Below are 21,830 nucleotides of genomic sequence, written 5' to 3' on the forward strand. Positions count from 1 at the left end.
ACATCTGTATACTCTCAGTGTCACAAATGGAGGGATTATGGACATAAAATGTCCATGCGTTTGGAAGGATACAGCTGGATTGGAATAAAAATAGGGTACTGTGAATTCAAATGCATCTCAGTATCATGCTCCCGTTCCCGGCAGATTTGGGCCCTAACACAATCTGATAAATTTTGATTATGGCCAAATGTTAAATAGTAATTGCAAGTGAAGTTTAAAACCAATACTTCTAAATCTGTCAGCACATAAAGGCTATAGAGACATATACACTATACAGCCAGACCAATAAAGTGGGAACATATGGCTGATCAGATTATAGGGCAAAAAAGTAAGTTTATACACAAATGAATGCACTGTAAAATCGTGTATATTTTTCAATTTGTAACTCAGGGAGTGTACAAATGAAATCAAATGATCTCGTAATGGTCCAATTGGTACAATATGTATCTTTACACATATATTTTGTACAATCTCTGAATTAACCGCTTTAACACTGGTAAAAAATGTAAGTAAAAAAAATAAAATAGATCGGCCATTTGTTGACACAGAAGATTTGACTGTGTGCGTTCACAAACTGACATGTTTCATAACCGGACAGTGTGTGTAGGGTCCGTGCCAAAGCCAGCCTGGTCTTTCAGGGCGAGGGCGTCTCTGTCTGACCCACCAACAATGGTACATCATGGCGAGGAATGTGGCCGGGCAGCTTTTACTGCAAGTGTGGAGAGGAGTGGAGAGGAGAAAAGAGAGGCCGCATTTTTTGATAGACTCAGTGAGTCACAGTGTTTAGGTGCGTCCATTTATGTAGTGTGGTGGAGTTTTGAATTCAAATAAAATAACCCCAAACAAAACAAAAGGAGGGCTGAATAGGCTAATTCAGCCCTCAATCCTCAATCATCATTTCATAGTCTTCAATAAAGCCTGCATTGTTTGCATTGAGACCATTGATGTCTAGAAAGATATGTAACATGCTGGGTAAAGACATATTGTACTGCATTCTTTTTTTTTTTTTTTTTACTTGAATCAATTTATTCTAACTTTGCTACACACGCGATGACACAAAGGACCATGAAATAAAATTGTGTCCATGTCATGCTTGAAAAGATGACACTTTGGAGATTTACATGACATCAGTAAAATTCCACACAACCCCCGTTTTGATTGATTGATTTGAACGAGTTATAGTCAATCAACCTGCTGTACATGACAGTGTGCATTCTTTCAACAAATTACAGTACCGTGTACATACTCATACAGTACCTGTTCTGCCTGTCCACTGATAACCAAAATACCAAGAATAGAAGACATGTGAAATATAAACGAAAGTATTTTGACACATAGTGGTTGTTTTGAGGTAACAAATTCCTATACATAATTTATGTACATGCCTTGAGATGTCAAATCTCTCACACATGCTCACACCCTACTGAGGCATCCCATTCAGTTTTTAACCATCCACACCCAATAGTGTGCACCCACACACTTCCCTTAAAATTTTAAGTTTCTTTCCATTTCAATGTGTTGCTACCCGTACCATTGGCCTCCCATTTGAGTAATACAAAGTTAAAGGATTTTGCCATGTACTGCATATATTCAGTTACAGCCTCAAGTATAAGGCCTTCAAGATGATCATAGCCTTACAAGTCACTTTGCTGTCAAGTTAAGAAAATGAGTTCATAAAAAGAACAAGAATCACATAATGTTTGGCGCAAATATGTTTTTATTATATTTGGAGGCCTGGAAATCCATCATTGTTCTTGCCATCTCGTCACCATGTACAGTCGTTTTCAATCATTTTCTATATCATAACTTATAAGTCATTTCATGGGCTTATCGGTTACAGTGCGAAAATAATTGCAGCACTTTCTACCTCGCCTATTTAACAAAGAGGGTACATTTCGGAAAAAATGAAAACCAATACGTTTTGATAAAAATCACAAACAAATGTTTCCATGTGTGAGAGAGAGTATAGAAGAGACAATGAAAATGTCTCACGTGTGTAACCATTAAATACGGTCAGCTCAACATACTGGTAGTTATGCATTTTAAAACAAACAACTGCCTTTGGTATGGGGGACAAGTGAAAAGTGGGCTTAAAGTCCCAAACCATTCATTTTCCACACAATGCAGAATAACAAAATGAGAACAAAACAGAAAAAGAGTGACATTACATTATGTCTACAGGGACAATTGCTAATAACCATATTGCCATCTTCCTGCCATACCTGTGTGACTGTGGATGGGCTTAGTTTTGTGCACGAAACAAGTTAATTCTCACAATGATTTGATGACCGGTCACAGCCACAACAGTCATGTGACAGCATGGCTTAATCGTGCATTTACACGTCTCTGCTCGTTTAAACAAAGTCTTCGGACACTGAGATGAAAGATACAAATATAGACTACGGTTTCTTAAACTCAAAATGGTCAAAGTCCTCTTGTTGACGTGCATTTGTCAATTATTAAAACAACTGGGTCCCAAAGTGAGAGTGAAATTGTAGCCCAGGCATGGACAAATGGTTGCAATTCTCAACAAAAAAAAAAGTAAAAAAACAAAAGTAAATGAAGGCGCTTTCAAAAAAGAAATACCAGTCTGCCATCCTGGTTTATTTTACTGTAGCAGTACGGACTGAGATTGAGAACTTGGCCTTAGAAGCAAAAACTCACAAGGCATAAAAACCTCTATAACAGAATGTTATATCTTGGCTGCTCAGATGGGAGGAGGGAGCCAGTGTGCCAGCAAACCATGCAACCTTTTATTACTAATGGCGCCAGTTAGACTTGGGTAAGATTGTTATTTGAATTACATTTCTATTATTGATTTAGGCTAAAACATTGGACCCGATCAGACCGTCACACAACATTTCCAATCCTCACATCTTGCACTTGAGGCAGTTGCTAAAACGTATCTCAAGTTACACCAATTAACAACTGACCCAAGCCTGGTCGCATTGCACGAGATATAAAGTGGACTTCGTGGGCCCTTCCCGGAGGCTTCTTAAAATCCTGGGGCTCAATTTAGCTGCCGAAGCCGAAGATGCCCTTGATGTAGCCCGTCAGACCGCCCTTGCCCTTCTGCTCCACCTTGTCATCCAGCGGTGGGAAGGCCACATGGTTGAGCGCAAGGTCAAAGAACAGGGGCTTGCAGGGGATTGGCTGGAAGTCAGGAGGGAAGTGGACTAGATTGGGCTGCTTGCCTACTAAAGTAGGGTCAAGGTTGAAGGTCTCCAAATGGTCACTGAGGGGCTGAATAGATTAAGGGGAAAGCAGAAAACATGAGTCGATACCATCTGAGGTGATCATATTGTTACGCCATTTTAACTAACTGATCTCATTCTACAAATGAATACATTTGAAATGACTAATAATAAATAATGAAATAATGTTTCGCCCCCTTTTTACCTTGTTGTCTTTCACCTGCTGGGATGGAACCTCAGCAGTCTCATCTGTGTCTAAAATAGAAACAGTTCACTTAGCATCACACTCAATAAAATAGAGGACTATATCTTAATAACACACACTTACTCATTACTTCAATTATATACATTTTTAGAATGTAAAAATGTTGATAGAAAACAAGAACATATATAAAGTGGTGGGCAGTTTTGGTGTGTACCAACCTAAAATGGCAGCAGCCTGAAGTGAATATTTTTCAGCGTTGACATCAGCAATAAGTTCCTGAACATCAGGGAGATCCTGTAGGGGCCAGAGAAACCAAATCAAAAACTGCTGAAATACCAATGCCTTTAAAAGGAGAATTCCGGATTAATCTGATCATTATTATATCCAATAACGAGTGGTACAGGTGAAATATTACATAACTCTTACTCTATCCAGAGCACAAAGAGCTCGTTCGCCCCTTTACGGAAGCCCATTTGGGACAAAACACTGTGCAGCGCATTTGGTCATTATGTGTAGAGGAACAAAATATATACTTTTCGAGCGATCAAAATAGTCAATTTAGTGCACGACGCTGCTGCGGTGCCCTCTAGGCTCTGGATGGAGTTATGTCATTTTTCACCTGTAGTCCTGTACCACTCATTATTGGATATAACATCAGATTAAGGTAAGAAAATGGTTAATCCAGAATTTTCCTCCTCTAAATCATCCACAGTATGAGACCCTTTCACCAACTCGTATTCACTTCGTATTCAATACCTTTCAAGTCTAATCACATGCTCCATTTATTTTCATAGTATTTACTCATCAATGGATGTAGTGTTGTGCTTTCATGCATTTCACTCACTAATGCAGAAAAACAAGTTGGGAAAGAAGAAAATGCAGGAGTATAGTAGGTGTACAATGTACGTTAGATGTGCCTACGTGTGCGCGCTCGTCATAGAGTACGCTTATAAGGCAATTTATCCCACGATTTTGCAACCCATTTTTCCACCCAGTGTCAATTATCTAATGTAATCCTGGGCGCTACACTTCCTCTGCCAACCTGGGGAGAGCAACGGACTGACCTCATGCTTCCTTCCATGCACGAGGAGGCTTCTTTTCACCTAACAAGGGGGGCGGGGGGGGGGGTAGTTTCCCCGGTTGAACACGGTATTCCAACCAGGTCCTTTCCCCTCCATCAGGCGCCCCGGCTGGCCAGGGGGAGGCCATTTATAATGTACCCATGGATATTTTGGTGTGTGTTCATGCATTTTCTTCCTTGTATGGGAAAGGTCACAAGTAGAGCGATAGCATGCAAGACGGTGTTGATGATGTGTGTGTTAGTGGGTCATGAACCTTCAGACTGTTGTTGAGGCTCTTTGCCTTAGACTGGACCTCTCCGGCATGCTTCAGCACTCTCTCATACAACACCAGAGCCTCGCTCCACTTCTTCACCACCACGTAGGACTGGGCTATGAAGAAACACCTGCAAGGACAGAACCATCGCACATTACATCTGCATCACTCACACATATCGTCGCTGTCCGGGAGAAACCAGACAACTGGTTTATTTTTTTCATAAATTAATGCTACTGAACACCCTTTACGGCTGTGTGTTGGTAAAAAAAGAACATTGAACCAATGAGAAGTATTAAAAAGTGCTTCTGACAAAACCAGCTAACCAGCTAACAGCTAACCTCAAACTGTTACCAAAATATAAAGTCACAATACCAACTTCAATGAGGCAGTATTGCTTTGGGTATACAGTAACACCCGTGTTTTATTTAGATAAGTTTAAACCTTTAAATTATATGCACATAAATGTGTCATTTGAATTTGTTACCTGTACGCCTTATAGACCAGCGTTTTAAGGGCCACCTCCTTCTGAAAGGTGGCGTCTTCCTCCAGTCCCTGCAGGGTGGACAGCTCAGCTAGACTCTGAATGAGAGGCATGGGGTTAGGGATGGAGGGGTGGAAGGAGGGGATTGGAGAGGGTGGAGTTGAGATTTATTACACCGACGAGGAAATGGCAGAATCAAACAAAGTAGAGTTCCTTATGGAGCCGACCTGTTCTGACATTCCATATGTTGATCTGACCTCATCAAACCCTGTACACTAGAGATACGCTCCATATATGGTCAGACCTCATCAAACCCTGTACACTCAAGACCCTTTAGGGTGAGGTCGCTTCTCGCCATCAGGGCGTCATACTGGTTATTATTATTATAAGCATATTTACATTTATCCTGACAATTCCACTGTGTCATGTGTGTGTGGATGTGTACTATACCTGCAGGATGATGTCATACAGGCGGATGAGGTCCTGGGGGCGAGGGGTCCTCTTGTTGTCATCAGCTGGGGGCTCCTTCAGTTTAACCTGCAGGGTGTTGGCCATGCTCTCATTTCTCTTCACGACAGTACACAGCTTGATGTAGGTCAAGTAGCTGGTCGAGGAGAGAGAGATAAAAGTTAATGGCCAAGATGTTTAATTTAAACCCCATGCTGTATACGTTGGTGCATCTCGAGAAGATAGTCGTTTCTGTTATTGCAGATTGTTTGTGCAATTGTTCACCTGCATGTGTTGCCTGATGTTAACTTAAGTGGTATTTACCTGTGCAGGAACTGCAGGTTGGACACCTTGCTACTGTCTGGATCAGTACCCCTCTCACGCTGCTTCTGCAAGACCAAATGGCACACATTTGTTTAAGTTAAGGTCCCCACACACCGATCGCGTTTTTCGGATTTCTAGTGGCGTTTCTCCATCGGTTTTCCGAAAAACGCGTCCAGTGTGCAACCACCTTTAGTTTAAGTATTTTCAGTATTTCCAGTTAGTCAGCAGACATCACGTAAACATATTGTGAGCAAGCAATTCCCATCTGATGAAAAGGAATCTCCGCACATGATAAACTGCTCTCCCATCTTTTATTATTTGAACCACAAGTGAATAACATTTCGCCCATGCACGAAACGTTCACTTTTATCCCCAGTTTAGTCCAATGAATTCCTCCCCACACACATTTCTGTGTTGCCATTGCTGTTGTATCCTGTCAGTGAGGAGCCTCCACCGGAAGAATGTAGAGCCTCTGTCATACTCCTCCCGCCCAACACTCCTTGCTGACAGGTGCCGCTTCAGCCCGTAGGATTAAGTGCTGTGGCAATTATCGCCCTCCCCGTTCGGCTTCCCTCTCCCGAACACGGGCCAATTGTGTTCGTGTAGAATAGATGCTCGACAAGGCTGGATGCACCACAGTGGATTTGAACCTACGACCTCCTCAGTGATGCATATCCTACCTTTTCTCAGGCAACCCATTAACCCTGATGACAACCAACGTATTTCTCTTACCGCCTCTGCCTTGAGCTCCTCTCTCACAGTCTGGATGGTGTCTCTGCACTCGACCAGCAGAGTCTCGTATAGGTGCTCTTTGGTCTCTTCATTTGTTGCCTGTGTATTACAATATATCCAAAAGATGCATTAGTTACCAACTGCACGTGGGCCTTTTCTTCAGACGATAAATCTGGCATATACATCCCAAATACATCAAACATTTTTGCCAACTTGCCAGATGTGGTGAGGCAGAGCGTGTAGATATTTTTCTTTTAACTGGCTTTTATCTGCCGTTTATTTCATCTCATTATTCGTTGTGTGTATTGCATTTTGTTTATTCAGCTTCATGATTTGCCTCGTTACTTTGACCAGCTTTCCTGTTTAGCCTGTGGAGTTGCATCTGATGTATGACTTTGACTATATAGTCTTACTGATTGGTTCAAAAGAGACTACCAAACTATACAAGTTACTGGCTGAATCCAACATCAAACGTTAATATTTTCTCCACTTTTAAATGAGACCCTTGGGGAGTTTAAATCTGACAAATACTTTCACCGTGGTTGGAGATCTTCTCTGATAACACGGAGACTAGCAAAGTTGGAATGTGACTGAGGCTGAGAGAAGGGGAGACATAAATATGTAGCTGAGCAAGTTGCTGATCCAATCCTGTACATGGCACCATGACACCATGGCTCTAGAGTTGTGTGAATGAGACAATTGTTCATCCTCACACTCCCCTATTATGTCTTCTGTCCATGAGAGAAGCGATAGAGCTGTCCTGCTTTAAACCAAATTGGGTCTATTGAGTTCAATGTGTCAACAAAATAATTATATAGCAATGAATTATATAGTTAAAATGTAGGAAAATAAGTTTGAAAAAGCTGTGATTTAATGTGAAGACAGTATGAAATTTATGAGATGATAAGAGTTTGAACAAAGTGGCACTTTCTTGTTGGTTTTGCTACCAATGTATTCATTTCTGTCCAGTCAGTTTACAAACCCGCAATATACATGTACCCATTATTAGGCAATCCCAATGTGCTGAATGGAGTGAGGAATGTTACGAGAAGATTCCACACGGTATAGTAATTAGTAATAGTTAAGTTATGAGGCCACCCACATCCACCCAGGGGATTGGCATTACTTAATTCACCACAAACTCTTGCTGACACCCCCACTACGCCCTGATGACTGGGGCTGGGCCAACCCGTCAAGCATCTTTTTAAGTATGAGTATGAGGCAAGGGTGGTTAACAAGATGGGGAGGAGTAGAAAGTGCATTTAGCAGAGCCAGCCTACAGCCTTATAAGGCTTTCTTAGTGTAAACTCAAGTGTTTGACAGTTTAAGGCCTCTACATAGTCCGTTTTGTTCCTTGCGTGGGGGAGTCAAACGGACACAAAAAACGCACGCTTATTTTATACATGTATAGTCACTCTGTCGCTTGCGTCTTTTACGTCGGTCTATTAAAATATTTAATGTGCAAGCATCTACTCACCAACTAGATGGCAGCTGCGACACCCCCTGACACCTGCAGTTGGTCTATTTTATTACATGCGGATGCGATGTGTCAAATATGTTTAGATTGTATAAACTGTACTGACGTTCCACTTATTATTAAATCCCCCAAAGTTATTTTATTCAATAAAGTCTGAGGTTCTATATGGCTATGGGCTGTGGTAATAATAATAATAATAATAATTTAAAAAAGAAAGAACGAAAAAGAACTAAAATAGTTCATTTTTTGGAACCATGAACTTTAGTTCAAAATATTGAATGATAAATATATAAATATATATATTATATACACATACATACATATATGTATGTATATAGATAGGCCTATACACCGTATATCTAGGTGTGCCCTGAGATTTTTAGGCTATGAAAAGTGTGCCCAGGAACAAAAAAGGTTGGGAAACACTGCTGTACAGTATGTACAGTATTCAAAAATTTAAAAAATTTGAGCTGCTATATAAATATTTTAAGTTTTTCAGAAAACTTAGGTCAGGATATAGAGGCGTTTTTAGAATCTGCCTCAGGCCTAAATGGGTTAAGATGGATGGTCCATGATGAGTAACTGTTGATTCTCTACTCTATCAACAAAATTGAACATCACTGATCTTTGATGTGCTCACCGTCTGCAAATTGATTTTCATACGGCATTGAAATTAACTGAATGGCTTTCTTTGAAAATCAAACAAACCACAGAATGCTTTGAAATGAACAAGTATACTGTGTTATAGTGAGCTAAACATGCTAGAGCACTGGTATGGTCCCTTAATATAGTTTGGTAATGGCAATCTTGAGTTCTCAAAATGTAGACATCTTAAAGATCTGCTCATAGGTTCACACACAGGCAATATTCATTTACAATATGGGGAGAAACAGTTGGATATTGTGTGATTGGCCGCTGTGCAATACAAAAAAAACAGCATTTATTTATAAAGTCTGCCACAAATGCCACTGGCAGGTGAGTTGCCTGAAAAGCTACACATAAGCATCACAAAAGCTGATGCTAATCTGTCCACAGAGACCTACTGGGTGTAGTCCCGTGCGCATTGAAATGAACAGAATGCAGTCAGGTGGTGAGAGGGGCCACATGCCAGAGACCTGAGTAGATGTGGGTGTGACAGGAGTGTACTTCATACTAGTGAGCCTTCAGGCACAAGTGGGATCAGCATACAGAGAGTAGGGAGCTATTAGTGGATGTCATTGACTGTTTATGAACAGGTGACAAGTCAGGAGAATGCCACCTAGTGGAAGTGCTTGAGCACAATGTGTACCCAACAAGGTGTTGAAAGGACATTTGGTTGGTGAAGTCCACCTACTGGCTGTCTAAGAATCTGTCTGTCTGTGTGTGTACATAGCTGATCTCGTAAAACGCTGGATCGATCGGTGCCAATTTCTTGTGCACACTGGTTTCAGTTCAAGTTTGAGGTCAAAATAAAATATTTGTGTATTAACAATGTGTGGTCAAGTGACCCTTAACACAACCAGACTGACCTGAGCAATGGCAGCCTCATTGTCTGCTAGGCCCAGGAGGAAGATGCGGGCCTTGTCAACCTTTACAGGCACCGAGCGATCTCGCCATTGTACCTCACTCATGGTGGCCGCCTGCTTGGCTCTCGTCTGGGTAATTAGAGCCTAGAAAAACATCACATATTGTCAACATGCAACACTGGATAGTGTAGTGTACAAGGTAACAAAAACACATGGGGAAAGAATTTACATGTGCATACAGCATACTGAGAATTTAAAAGGTAAATAATAAAAGAGTACAACATCTAGTTTGACTGGCTGTCAGATATCTATTAATTGGATAAGGAGCATAGTCCTGGTCAACAGTTTAACATAAACCCCTATATAATTTGTTAACTAGGGTTCCCCAGGGCTGTTTTTGGCTACCTCCTTTTTTCCCCTCTACACAAATCTTCTCCGAAAGTAGCACATCTAAAAGCTCACCTCACGTTACAACAAGTTGTGAACATGTACTGTAGATGTACCAATTTCAGAAAGTGTGCCTACAATAAGCCCAGAATAGGGACGCTAGGGTTCATGTGGTTAAACTTAATGTAACCATAACAATAATAAAATGTAGCAAGTGGGTGTTTGTTCAACTGGATAGTTGCTACCAAGAAAACACAGATTCTGTTTAATAAAATATATATAAACAAGATTATTTTTGTTTGGTAAGGGGTACTGGTATATATGCATAATAATGCCCCAATATTGGAAAATTATGGAGAATACAGTCCTCAGCGACACGAAGAGGAGTGAACTCCACCATGTCTATATTTTACAATATCATTCGGAACACGTTGGTGTACAAGTACATTATCGTTTACATATTTCCAGGTTGAAAGCCTATCGTACCTCTAGTTTCTCAGCCATAAAATCTCCACCTCCCCCAGTCAGTCTCATTTGCATCAGCTCATTGATAGCATTCTGGTCACCTGCAAACAGACGAAAAAGAAGCGAGTGAAGGATTTATTGTGATGTCCGTGGGATGGATTGTGCATTTGTTTGACCTGTTGAGTGAATGAGCAAAGTGATTGATTGAGTGCTTGCGTTGCTCACCAATGTTGTATGCACAGTAGCGAATGTTGGGCGAGATCTCCTCCACACGCTGATGATACAGCACTGCCAGCTCCTCAGTGAAAGCGCTAGCAAGCTTCTCATAAATTGTCCTGATGAACATTGCACACAGATAAACGGAGATGTTTACATTGACAAATAAGTAACATGACAGCCATATCTGCATGGCAAAGACCACAAGTTCCATCATATTTTAAATGTATTACCAATAGTTTGTGAATAAGAAACTACTGGAAACATCGGAAGTGGGTCCATTTTAAGCTGCCATCCATTCTAAAATATATAGATAAATTGATGACAAAAATGAACACTGCAAAGAGTTTAATATTTCCTCCACAGTCATAACATTTCAAGACTCAAGACTGACTGCTGCAAAGTCAAAACTCACTTGCACTTGTTGAAGGCCTCCATGGCAGGCTTCCACTGCTGCAGCTCAAATTCCACCATGCCAGTCAGGAAGGAAGTGTAGGCCTGAAGCAAACCGCATTAATTTGTGATTAGTGGTACCCTTGCTTTCATATTTGAATGCAACATTCTCTTTTGGGGGTCCCTAGCACAAACTCTGTGTCCAACGTCCAACTGTGACCAACTTAAGTACACAACCCAAACCTCTACCAAAGTTAAATTATGCTTAAATAAGAACTGTTGTCTAGTTATTGACACATACTGTACAATTAAGGTAAATATTAAATACACAAATTGTGTTTAATATTTCAGGGGACAAAAATGTATCAAGAACTTAAGTTCTAAGGACCCTGGCCCTTCCTTCCAGTCACCTGTGCCTCCAGCTTGGTCCTGGCATCTACACGGGGACTCTCACAGAGCTTTTCCAGCCTCTCGCCATGTTTGGCAGCCTTGCGCAAGCGTCCCAGTAAGTGGAAGCGCTTACGAGGTTCCGTATTGGCTTCCTGCTTCAGCTGCATGGCATAACTCCATGCCCGCTCTGCCTCCATTAGAACAAGTAATAGGTACCTAAGCAGGGAAGAGTGGGATAAGATAGGATGGGTCACATGACTGAAGCACCAAAAGGCACACAACAACGTTGTGTGGAAAATATTTACTAGTTCTGCCAGCATCCATTCCTCACCTGCTGTCAGAAAGCATCTCAACTGTGATTTTCTTCCCAGTATATTTGTGTCTGTTGCCCATTTTGAAGCCCAGGGTTTTGCGCAGGCGGCGCAGTCTGCGGGAACAGTATCCTCTGGGAATAGTAACACAGATAATTACTGCATTGTATTTTTTTTAAACATTCTATTCTATTTCCCCCAAATGTACTATATGAACCACAAAGCTGCAAATCCATAAATAAGTATGTTAATACAAGAGTTTTAGCGGGTCTGCCTTTAACATAAGGCTGCAGGCAATGTATTTGAGACTGTTTGCAACAGTAGCGGTAATGAAGATACAGTAGAAGGAAACCCCTACTAATCCTGGGATTACAAAAAAGTTAACTAAATGTTGGTTCTAGAAGGCAGTGCCATCATGTTGTGCTTTGACTGAATTACGTTGACAAACAAGTCACAAATGTCACATCTTTGGTGGTTTTGTCCACAACACAAACTCACCTGTATCTCTGGTAGTCTCCATGCCTGAGGCCATGTTGCTGCTGGGCGTCCTTGATTATCTGCAGAACTGCAATTCACTGTTAAGGGAAAGCCTTGTACACAACATGCTTACGTACTGTAGCAGTAGCACACACATCTGTAACCAAGCTCGAGTTTGTGGATGATATAGACACTGTTCAGCAGCCATCAAAGGGGACTTGTTGTCATCAAAACATTTGACACATGGACACTTATGTAGCTATATAGCATTGGAACAAGACTATCTTGAATGTATTTAATCGAATTTTTATATTTTCATCAGATACTAAAGTAAAAGTCAGGCTCGATTAAAATACATCTAAGGCATTAGTCTTGATCCAAGGCTAGTAGCTATACATGTAGCCACATTCTTAGTTGACAAGATATATTGACAAGCCAGTTGGGATACTCCATTCATAACGTAAGATTTAATCACATTACAGCACACCTGCTACTCAAGCTACACTGAATGACTGACACGTCGCGTTGTTAGCCATCACCCTCTCTTGCTAAAGTTAGCCTATGAGCTACCGTTAAGCCACTATGGGACATAATATACTGAACAATGCAGCTACTCTATGAGATTACATAGTGTTCAAAGGATACTTTCCAGTCCAAGACCTTCATTCTCTTTATTTTCGTCCAATTTGGCCAATTTAGCCTCGTTCTGCTTGTCTGCGGCCATTCTGCCCAGGTCCAGTCAGTAGCTCAGCTAAGCTCAGCTGCACAGATGCCCCGGAAGTACAGTAAATTAGGTTTTCCACGTCCTTCTAATCATAGGGGCAGAAACACAAGCCTACAGCGCCCCTTGTTGGCGACGTTTTTAACAGGAGATCCACATCCATTTCCCCATAAAGGCAATATGAATTTATAAATGAACTACATTACAACTCAAGGACTGGCTAAAGGACTTTCATGTACACTAAGTTATGGGGGTACTTAAAAGGGTGTCTAAAAACCTATGTGGTACTCGTGTACTCATAATGTGCCATAGTAAATGAAAAAACAAAATCTAAAATTAAGTCTTTGCCACAGACACATTTGAAACATGTGAACTGTTCTCGAGTCAATCATGGCTGGGTGAACCAATGCCATGCACGCACACATTGCACAGGGTGGCTTCTAGCCCCAATATGTTCCCTCAGTCCCTACGCTCATTCTCGAGCTACAGAATGAGGGAACATATTGGGGCTGGGGGGGAGGGGTTATACCTTAGGCATAACACAAATTACATATTTACCTCCTTGCTCTGCGTGAAGAAAGAGAAAGTCCATAGTACTACACTCATGTAAATGATCTATTACTAAAATTGGTGGTAGTGGTAAACACATTTCAGCATTAGCAAGAAGAGATAAAAGGTAATAATAATACTAGTCGTTATCATGACGTTATAATTATTGGGGTAGCTGCATCAAAGTCACATTCAAATTCAGACAAAAACAAAAAAAGGGTGTTTTAAATGTAATATACATTTAAATATTTCTCTACATTCAAGTTATTTGTTTGGAGCTAGTGATCAGTTTCACCTGGACATGTCTTCCTAGGCACATCTAAGGCACAATAACTTGACAGAAAGTAATGAAAACATTTATAAGTGAAAAGGGGACACACTTTAATGGAACGTTTACACTTTGAGGCAAGACATTTCATCCCTACAATCCACAAAAACACTTCATACTACAGTGGTGCTCCCCACCACTCCCAATGGCAACTGCTGTGACAATATCGTCTCGTGTCTTAGTAGGGGGCATTGTATATGGTCACAGACATCTTACAGATTCTTACTGACAATTACATCTGAAACATCTGTCTGGTCATAATACATGACCACTTCTTCAACTATATTTCTCAAAAATAAATGTTATGCTTTGGTGAAAACGTTTTACTATTACTTGCTTCAACACCTTTTTCTGTTGAAAATATGTCATTTAAAAGTGCCTGCCCACCACCACAGAGGTTGTGCGTTCGAATCCACTCCACCGCGGTGCATCCAGGTTTGTCGAGCATCTATATGAGCACAATTGGCCCGTGTTCAGAGAAAGAAGCTGGGGACGTGATATTTGTCACTGCAGGTACTTCTTCGGGATGGGGCAGCACCCGTCAGCAGGGAGTGTTGGTCGGGAAGAGTAGTACGAATGACGCCTCCCGGTGGGGGCTCCTCAATGATAGGTGAGTCAGTAGGATACAACCGCAGTGTGGAGAGGAATCAATTGGCATAACGACTAAATTGGGTAGAAGAATAGGTAAAAAGCACCCCCGTAATTTGCCATTTGGCACGTTTATAAAGAAAATCCAATTCAGATGTCAGCAGCAGATATGTATCTGGTGAGAAAGTTCTTGACCTCAGATATGTGCATAGTCTCCTTGATAGTGGTGTCTCTGCTGCGGACCTGCAGCAAGCCACTTTCCAGTGTATTTTCACCTATTAGCATGGAGAAGAGAACCCCCATCTCATCATACCTGAAAAGACACGCGCACACACACACACGGAAATAGGAGTTTACTTTTTTATCATACTTTGATGCATTATACATATTCCCACTGTTACAGGCCTGCTGACACTGTACAGTCCAATATCCACTGTTGATGGTCTGTACAAAATTGTACATAATATTTATTCATAGAATATACAACTACATTTTCTTAACTTGGTCAGAACAAGTACAGATAGCTAAGGTCAGAGTCTAATTATATTTTATTCCTTTGTTTTATAACTACTCCTAATAACCCTATTATGTTCTTATATAACAATGTAATTAATTGTTTCAGAGAAGAAATAACGTTGATCTGGAGCAATAGATAAAAGCCTGTGTTTTACCTGGTGTTCAGCTGCTCCATTGATGTTGCCATTGTTTCTAGATACCCAGGCCACACAGAGATCCCAGCCTCCAGGAATTCCAATCGCAAGACATCACTAATCTACAAAATAATCATTGCATAAGTAATCACCAATAAAATAAAATAGTTTGGTTTAATCGTGACAATTTTATTAAGCCTGAGTGGTGTTTTCAATTGAATTAATCCAACAATCTATACCTCCCACAATAAATCTATCAGTGAACGCACACATTTTCTTACCTGTCTGAGCTCCACAGTTGCTCCCTTGCCCATATCCAAAGCTACCTTGACTGGTGCCAAAACTGGATGCAACTTCATAACCTGAAACCAAAGCAAAACCAAACTCAATGAGAAAAGACTAAAGACTAAAACTAGAAAATGTGCTCAGCAGAGCACTGAGCTGAACGCCATGGTGACTTTTAGCCACTATAACTTCATGTTTGGCCTAGTGAACTGTACTGAACACATGGGGCTGCAGTGGTAAATGACCTGCCTACCACGGAGTCTAGGGGTTCGAATCCACCACATGCTGTCTGTATGTATATATCTTTTGATTTGATGCTTGATTGTCACCCGTTTCTAGTTTTTTTCTCCCCTGCTTTTACTCTACCTCTATCTTTTCACAAAACTACAAAATGATGGAGCACGCAAGCACGCACACACACAAAATAAATGTATACCCACTTCTTGAAACCGGCTAACCTGTTAAGTGACAATCAAGTTTATTATTCTCATGCACATATTCTGATGCACATGAGGCACCGACATGGAGTTTGACACCAATACAGTGTGACCAGATAATCAGTTCTCCCTGGGCCCAAGATAATAAAAAAACATCCAAGTATTATAGTGGTGTTACACAGCTGAAACCCAAAAGGCACACAAGCATAAGTGCACAGCTGCACGCGCATGTGATGTTTTTTTCATCCACTCCGAGTGGAGTGAAGAAATACATTTTTCCACACGCATTCTTACTGAAATGCATTGACCGGGACAAAGGCTCTACATTCTCCTGGCAGGGCTGCTTTTCAACAGAGTAGATGTAATTTCCTGTGTTCTGGTGAATTTGGTTTGATACTTTTATCAGATTTGCTTTACTAGCATTGGAAAATGATGGGTATAATTTCAGCCATTAAAACGCAAAAAATAAGATTGATTTGATGACTGAAGCAATGACCCATCTTTAATAATTAAAAACCATTCATTACATTCTTCAGTGAACATCTCTGTATGATTGCATGCACTGCCCACCCTTCCAAACAGGGGATCTGGGGGTCCTTCCCCAGAAAGAAAGAAAGAAATCCAGGAGAATAGGTGAGTCAGCAGTGACAACACAGAAATGTGTGAAATGGAGTAAACGAGAATTACTTTTAGTTTGCCACAGCCTCAGGTCAGAGCTTCACGTTGCAGCGTTCAGAATATGGGTTTTATGTCGTTCAGACTATGGGTTTTATGGATAAGTCTCACATTGGCTTAGTTAGAGGCGAGGCAGCCAATCACGAAAAAGTGTCTACAGTCGCTACTTGAGGTAGTAGTGAATGTAGGCCAGGAAGCACCTAGAAAAAGTCAAGATGATACATTATGAAGATAGTGAAAACTTTCAAGCACACATATTTCCTGCCTTAACAATTACACTGTCAATGGTTCCAGTTCAAACTGATTGTCACCTTTCTCTGGTGTAGTTTCTGCTTGCCATCTGCTTTCTTCAGCTGCTGAAGTGAATTGTCCAAGTAGGCCATTACTCCACGGTCCATGTTCCCAGTTACAGAAACAACATGAGGAACAACAAGCTTCCGCCCGTCTCTGCACTAAAACATAAGAATGACATGCAATGCATGTTCCTCAAGTCCAACAATGCAATCAAAATAACATTCAAAATTAAACAGCTGTGACATTGAATAGCAGACTTTTAATACAAGGCGAAATGAGTTCCATGGCCATTTGCTTACAAACCAAAATATGATCAATCAAGTGTAGTCATCGCTGACATGTTGAGCTATAAAAGCATATTTACATTGAAATGTATACATTATGTCTATATAAAGGTTTCCATTCGGGATGTGCCGATGAGACATTTTGGCCGATATCGATATTCAATATAATTAATTGGTGTTATTGCCGATAACCGATATGTCGATATGATCTCATTCTGTATTGAAAAATTATAATAATTTTGTCCATTCTGAAAAATACATGTAACAGGGTATCTGCACTGCAGACTTAGGCAAGTAAGATTTAACTTAAATACCTTTATATTTAATATTGTGAGCTTGTAAATCTGTTCAAGCTGTTACTTAGGGCTTGTTTATCTGTAAAGACAGACTATTAATCGAACCGATGCCGATTAATCTAAAAACAACTAGAATCGGCCGATACCGATGTGTTTGCCGATTGATCTCCCATCACTAGTTTCCATAGTGCCATAGTGGGATCAAACTGTACTGGGTTATACACATTTTTTCCAGATGGACCAAGCAGCTTAAACACTATGTCCTTGTGGAGTTCAAAATGTGGTAGAAGCTCAGTTTAGCACACTGACCTGTAGCTTGGCGCGGATGTCCCCGTGCGTCTGCAGCAGTTCAGTGTCTCCTCGGCTCCACAGTGTCTCCAGAGGCTCCTCTCCCCATGGGAAACTATAGACAATCTTAATGCCACGAGATGCCCTCCCACCCAGTTCATCATCGGTGATGTCGCTGCAACTGAAGTCCGATGGAGCCACGGCAAACTATATACAGTAGATAGAGGATAGAAAAGATGGATGGATGACAGAGATTCTGAAAAACGTATTAGTCTTATCTTAGGTCTGAGACAACACTATAGTAGGAGCCCTGAAAAATAGCTCCATGAGAGATTTTGGTCCCAAATAGAGTTGTGCCACCAGCCATGTTGACATACAATTCTACTGTGATGTCTCTGCATACTGCAATCATGAACCCCATGAATGTCTTTTTGTTAGCACTAAAAAAAGCTAGAGCCATGATATCCAAAACTGTTACTTATTAGGATTCAAATTCAAAAATAGCAAAGGCAGATCGACAAGTTCAAAACGTGGCGTGGGCTTGTGGATCTGCTACTTTCAATGCTTTTGTGTGATGCTGTAGTGTGATGTGATGTGATCAATTAGGTCATTAACTTAAAAACACTCACCTTCCTCCACCACTGCAGCCGCTGCCGTGCCCAGTGGTCCAGCCACTTGGAGGCTGTACCGGAAGAACAGAACCACACAAGTGATGTCTGAGTGACTTCTGCTGGGCTGGTAGAGGAAAAAAGAAAAATATCGTTGTTGTTGTTGGGCACAAACTTCTTATCTCCATATAGCACAAAAGCATCACAAGTAGCAGATCCACAAGCTCGAAGCGACGAACTTTGAGCTTGTAAATCTGCTACTTTTGCATTTGAATGCTGTAGTAAACAGTTTTGGACATATGAGGTGTCCACCCGACAAAGACAATATACAGTTGGAGGCCATCGATATTGTCCTTTTCTTTTTGCTGAGGTTTGCGTGATCTGCGCAAAAGGACAGTTAACCCATTTTGGGCGGGAACCCCTTTTGGTGTTTTAAACATTGTTATAATTTAGCTATTGAAAAATAGCAGATCTACAAGCTCATAGCGCGCCACCGAGTGGCGCGCTACGAGCTTGTAGGTCTGCTATTTTTGAAAAATCGTGAAAATATTTATTTCAGAAAACTGGAGGATTTAGAAGGATTTTTTTAAATTTTGAGGTCAGGACTAAATGGGTCAAATGATAAGGGACAATATCGGTGGCACCCAATTGTAGATGAGAGATAGATAAAAGGGGTATATTACTGATCACCTAAACACAATATCTCAAATGTATTCACAAAAATACATTTTACCCAAATGATACACCTAGCAAAAGCAAATATTAACATACTAAATATTAACGTAGCATACTTATTCTGTAGGTGAAAATGTATGTCAAGGCTGCTATTTTTGAAAAATCTTTAAAATTGCAAATCATAATGTTGTTGGGAATGATACCGGAATGCATTACAATTAAATGGCTAAAACCGGACCCATCAACATATAGTATGTGGGTGGAAAAAATATGGGACATTTACCAGATGGAACAAATGACATATGCCCTGCCCGAGGCTTCAACAAAACATATTTAGTAAAAGATGGGAGTCCTATAATGCCTTTACTAATGAGGTAGTAGGTATTGGAATCTTAAGTAACAATTCACCAAAATACACTTCTCCCCAGACCTTCCGGTACATTAATTTGCTTGCCTTTGTCCCCAGTCATGTATGTATTCAGTAAAGCTCCTATTATTGTGCGTTGTTCACTTCCCATTGTTGTTGATGTTCTGTTGTTTTTATTTCTTACTTGTTTTTTATTTCCTTGTTTTATTGTGAATATTTGTAAATGTATATAAAGTTGTTTGTGTGTATGAGTATATTCTGTATGAAACAGCTGAGGTTGTGTGGAAAAAAAGGGGGAAAAAGCAGTTGTAATTGTAAGAAATATGTAGGCCTATGTTATAAGTCTGTGAAGTTGCCCAAACTGAAATAAAAACAAGTAAATAAAATAAAATCAAATGGAAATCATTGGATAAAAAATAAATAAAATCTGTATATAATTATTATTAATTATTATTTTTTAAGCAAACAATTTTAACTCAAATCTTTGCTTCTGGGGTCCCTGGAACAAAAGTATCTTAAGATGGCTGGGGGTAGGCGGCCAGTTATGCTACCATTTTTGGTGGTCCTTGACATGAAAAGGTTTTAAAATGACTGAAATAGAAACACGTTTTTCAGAAAACTGGATTTAGAAGACATTTTGTAGAATCAGCCTCAGGTCTTAATGGGGTAAATATTGTCACTGTGAGCAAAATGGAGCAGATTGTGATGAGACAAGAAGACCCTCACCAACCAGGTTGATCCGAGGACTGAAAACATGAGCCTGTCTCAGCCAGTCCAAAGGGGAGCTTTTTCTTCACCAGCTCCAAAGATGGGATATACTGTTCCAAGGCACCTTAGAATGAAAAAGACCACAGAATTTAGTCAGAACGTTTAGTCTGTAAACAAAGACAATGCGTTATGGCAGTGGTTCTTAAGGTGGGGTCTAGAGACCCAAGGGGGTGGGCCGTGGCCCCCAACATCAAAATCAGCTCAACCACTTTAACACTATGTACAGTACTCAATAATTTGGGGGTACTGGAAATGAAAAAGGTTTTGAACCACAGTTAGGATGTATTGGTTGGTGGTGGTCTTTGTTCCAGAATTAAAGAATAATATTCCTTTAAAACTATCACAGCTCATACCATGGAATAAGCATCTTAAATCACTTTGTGTAGATGTTTACTTATAGAATAAGGAACACTACCTTGGAGAAGGCCTGTTCTCAGAGACACAGTGTTTCGAAGAAGTGTCCTTAACCTCTGAATTAGTTGGTCCTTGTTCAAGTCTTGCAGGTCAAACTCTTGGTTTAAAGTCTCCATATTGACAACCTTCAACTGTCCATCCCCATCAATAGCTCTCTCCTTTATGGTGTTTATAGTGTTTATCCCAAACACCTGCACTTCTTTGGACCTTGTTAGAGAGTGCCACCACTGATCCAGCATGTTTTTCTTGAGTTCCGTGCCCAGGGGTCCATAGTTGCATCCTGTCCCGTGCTGAAACGAGTGGCCAGGTGGTAGGTAGAACCTGTCAACAGTGAGCTGCACCAATGCTTGGATGTGGTCATCTGATGGACCATTTGTAGAGCCTGTCGCTGAACAGCGCCATCTGCTGGGATGCACAGCGGGTGCTATTTTGCACTGTGGCGTTTTAAAGAGGGCATCGCGCTGTATTATTGGGGAACGTCTGACAAAGTAAGCGAACATGATAAGCGGACAAACATACTCTGTTGAACCTGACCGACAGGCCAGTCGTTTCTGCAGCTTTGCCCACTGTCTGACGCTTAACTCCTCCAAGTTTCTTCCAATTTGCCCAATTTGAGACCATACAAACAATAATAGTGTCCAGTAATCTGTAAATTCCGCATCATATGGTAATTTCTAAGAGATCGAGAGCAAAACATAGACCATACACTGCATACATATGTAAAGCAAACGAGACAACATTGACAGAATAACCCGGGACCCAAAGAAAATTACCCCGGAACTGAAAAATGCTTCTTCGGGCTGCTTGATTTAGGGGCCAGTGAGGCTATTCAACGTTGAGGCGCTCGGCCCTAGTGGTAGGAGGAGGGACTACAGGCGGACCCGTGGATTCATGACCGGGAAACCCCGTGCAGCTGGGCTTTAACATTGAGCGCTCGGTTGCACTTCCGCATTTGACCACCAACATTTGGCGCCAGTTCAGTCTCTATCCTTTTATATACTCTATGCTTTTACTGCCACCTTCTGGAGTTAGTCATCATCCAGTCCATATATAGCCTATCTCTCTCTCTCTCTCTCTCTCTCTCTCACACACACACACACAATACAGAGCAAAGGCCTAGCTGTCCTCCTGACTGACCCCTTATCCGTAATTTCTACATTATGGATATAGTGTGGACTTTGACTGTTATTAACAAACTGCCATATACGTGTGTATATAGGCCTACACATAATATAGTGTATAGCCTGTGTATTTAATAAAT

At 40.8% G+C, this 21,830-nt stretch overlaps 2 protein-coding genes across 2 annotated transcripts; both read right to left on the reverse strand.

The window, feature by feature from the left end:
* Positions 1-1,697: 1,697 nt before the first annotated feature.
* Positions 1,698-13,157, reverse strand: srp68 (signal recognition particle 68). The gene is made up of 16 exons (XM_079499934.1): positions 12,988-13,157; positions 12,364-12,430; positions 11,886-11,999; positions 11,575-11,770; positions 11,187-11,269; positions 10,781-10,890; positions 10,577-10,656; positions 9,707-9,847; positions 6,722-6,820; positions 5,990-6,054; positions 5,669-5,822; positions 5,222-5,316; positions 4,735-4,864; positions 3,618-3,693; positions 3,400-3,449; positions 1,698-3,243 (listed from the first exon to the last, which is right to left on the reverse strand). Exons 1-16 carry the CDS (start codon positions 13,064-13,066, stop codon positions 3,016-3,018), a joined length of 1,767 nt encoding a protein of 588 aa, XP_079356060.1. The 5' UTR covers positions 13,067-13,157; the 3' UTR covers positions 1,698-3,015.
* An 829-nt stretch (positions 13,158-13,986) lies between these two features.
* On the reverse strand, positions 13,987-21,374 carry polg2 (polymerase (DNA directed), gamma 2, accessory subunit). The gene is made up of 8 exons (XM_079498826.1): positions 20,571-21,374; positions 20,114-20,219; positions 18,367-18,472; positions 17,759-17,944; positions 16,887-17,027; positions 15,460-15,540; positions 15,200-15,300; positions 13,987-14,841 (listed from the first exon to the last, which is right to left on the reverse strand). The coding sequence occupies exons 1-8, from the start codon at positions 21,067-21,069 to the stop codon at positions 14,679-14,681; spliced, it is 1,383 nt and encodes a 460-aa protein (XP_079354952.1). The 5' UTR covers positions 21,070-21,374; the 3' UTR covers positions 13,987-14,678.
* Positions 21,375-21,830: the final 456 nt, after the last annotated feature.

This window comes from Electrona antarctica (genome assembly GCF_951216825.1).
Source record: "Electrona antarctica genome assembly, chromosome: 4".
NCBI classification, from domain to species: Eukaryota; Metazoa; Chordata; class Actinopteri; order Myctophiformes; family Myctophidae; genus Electrona; species Electrona antarctica.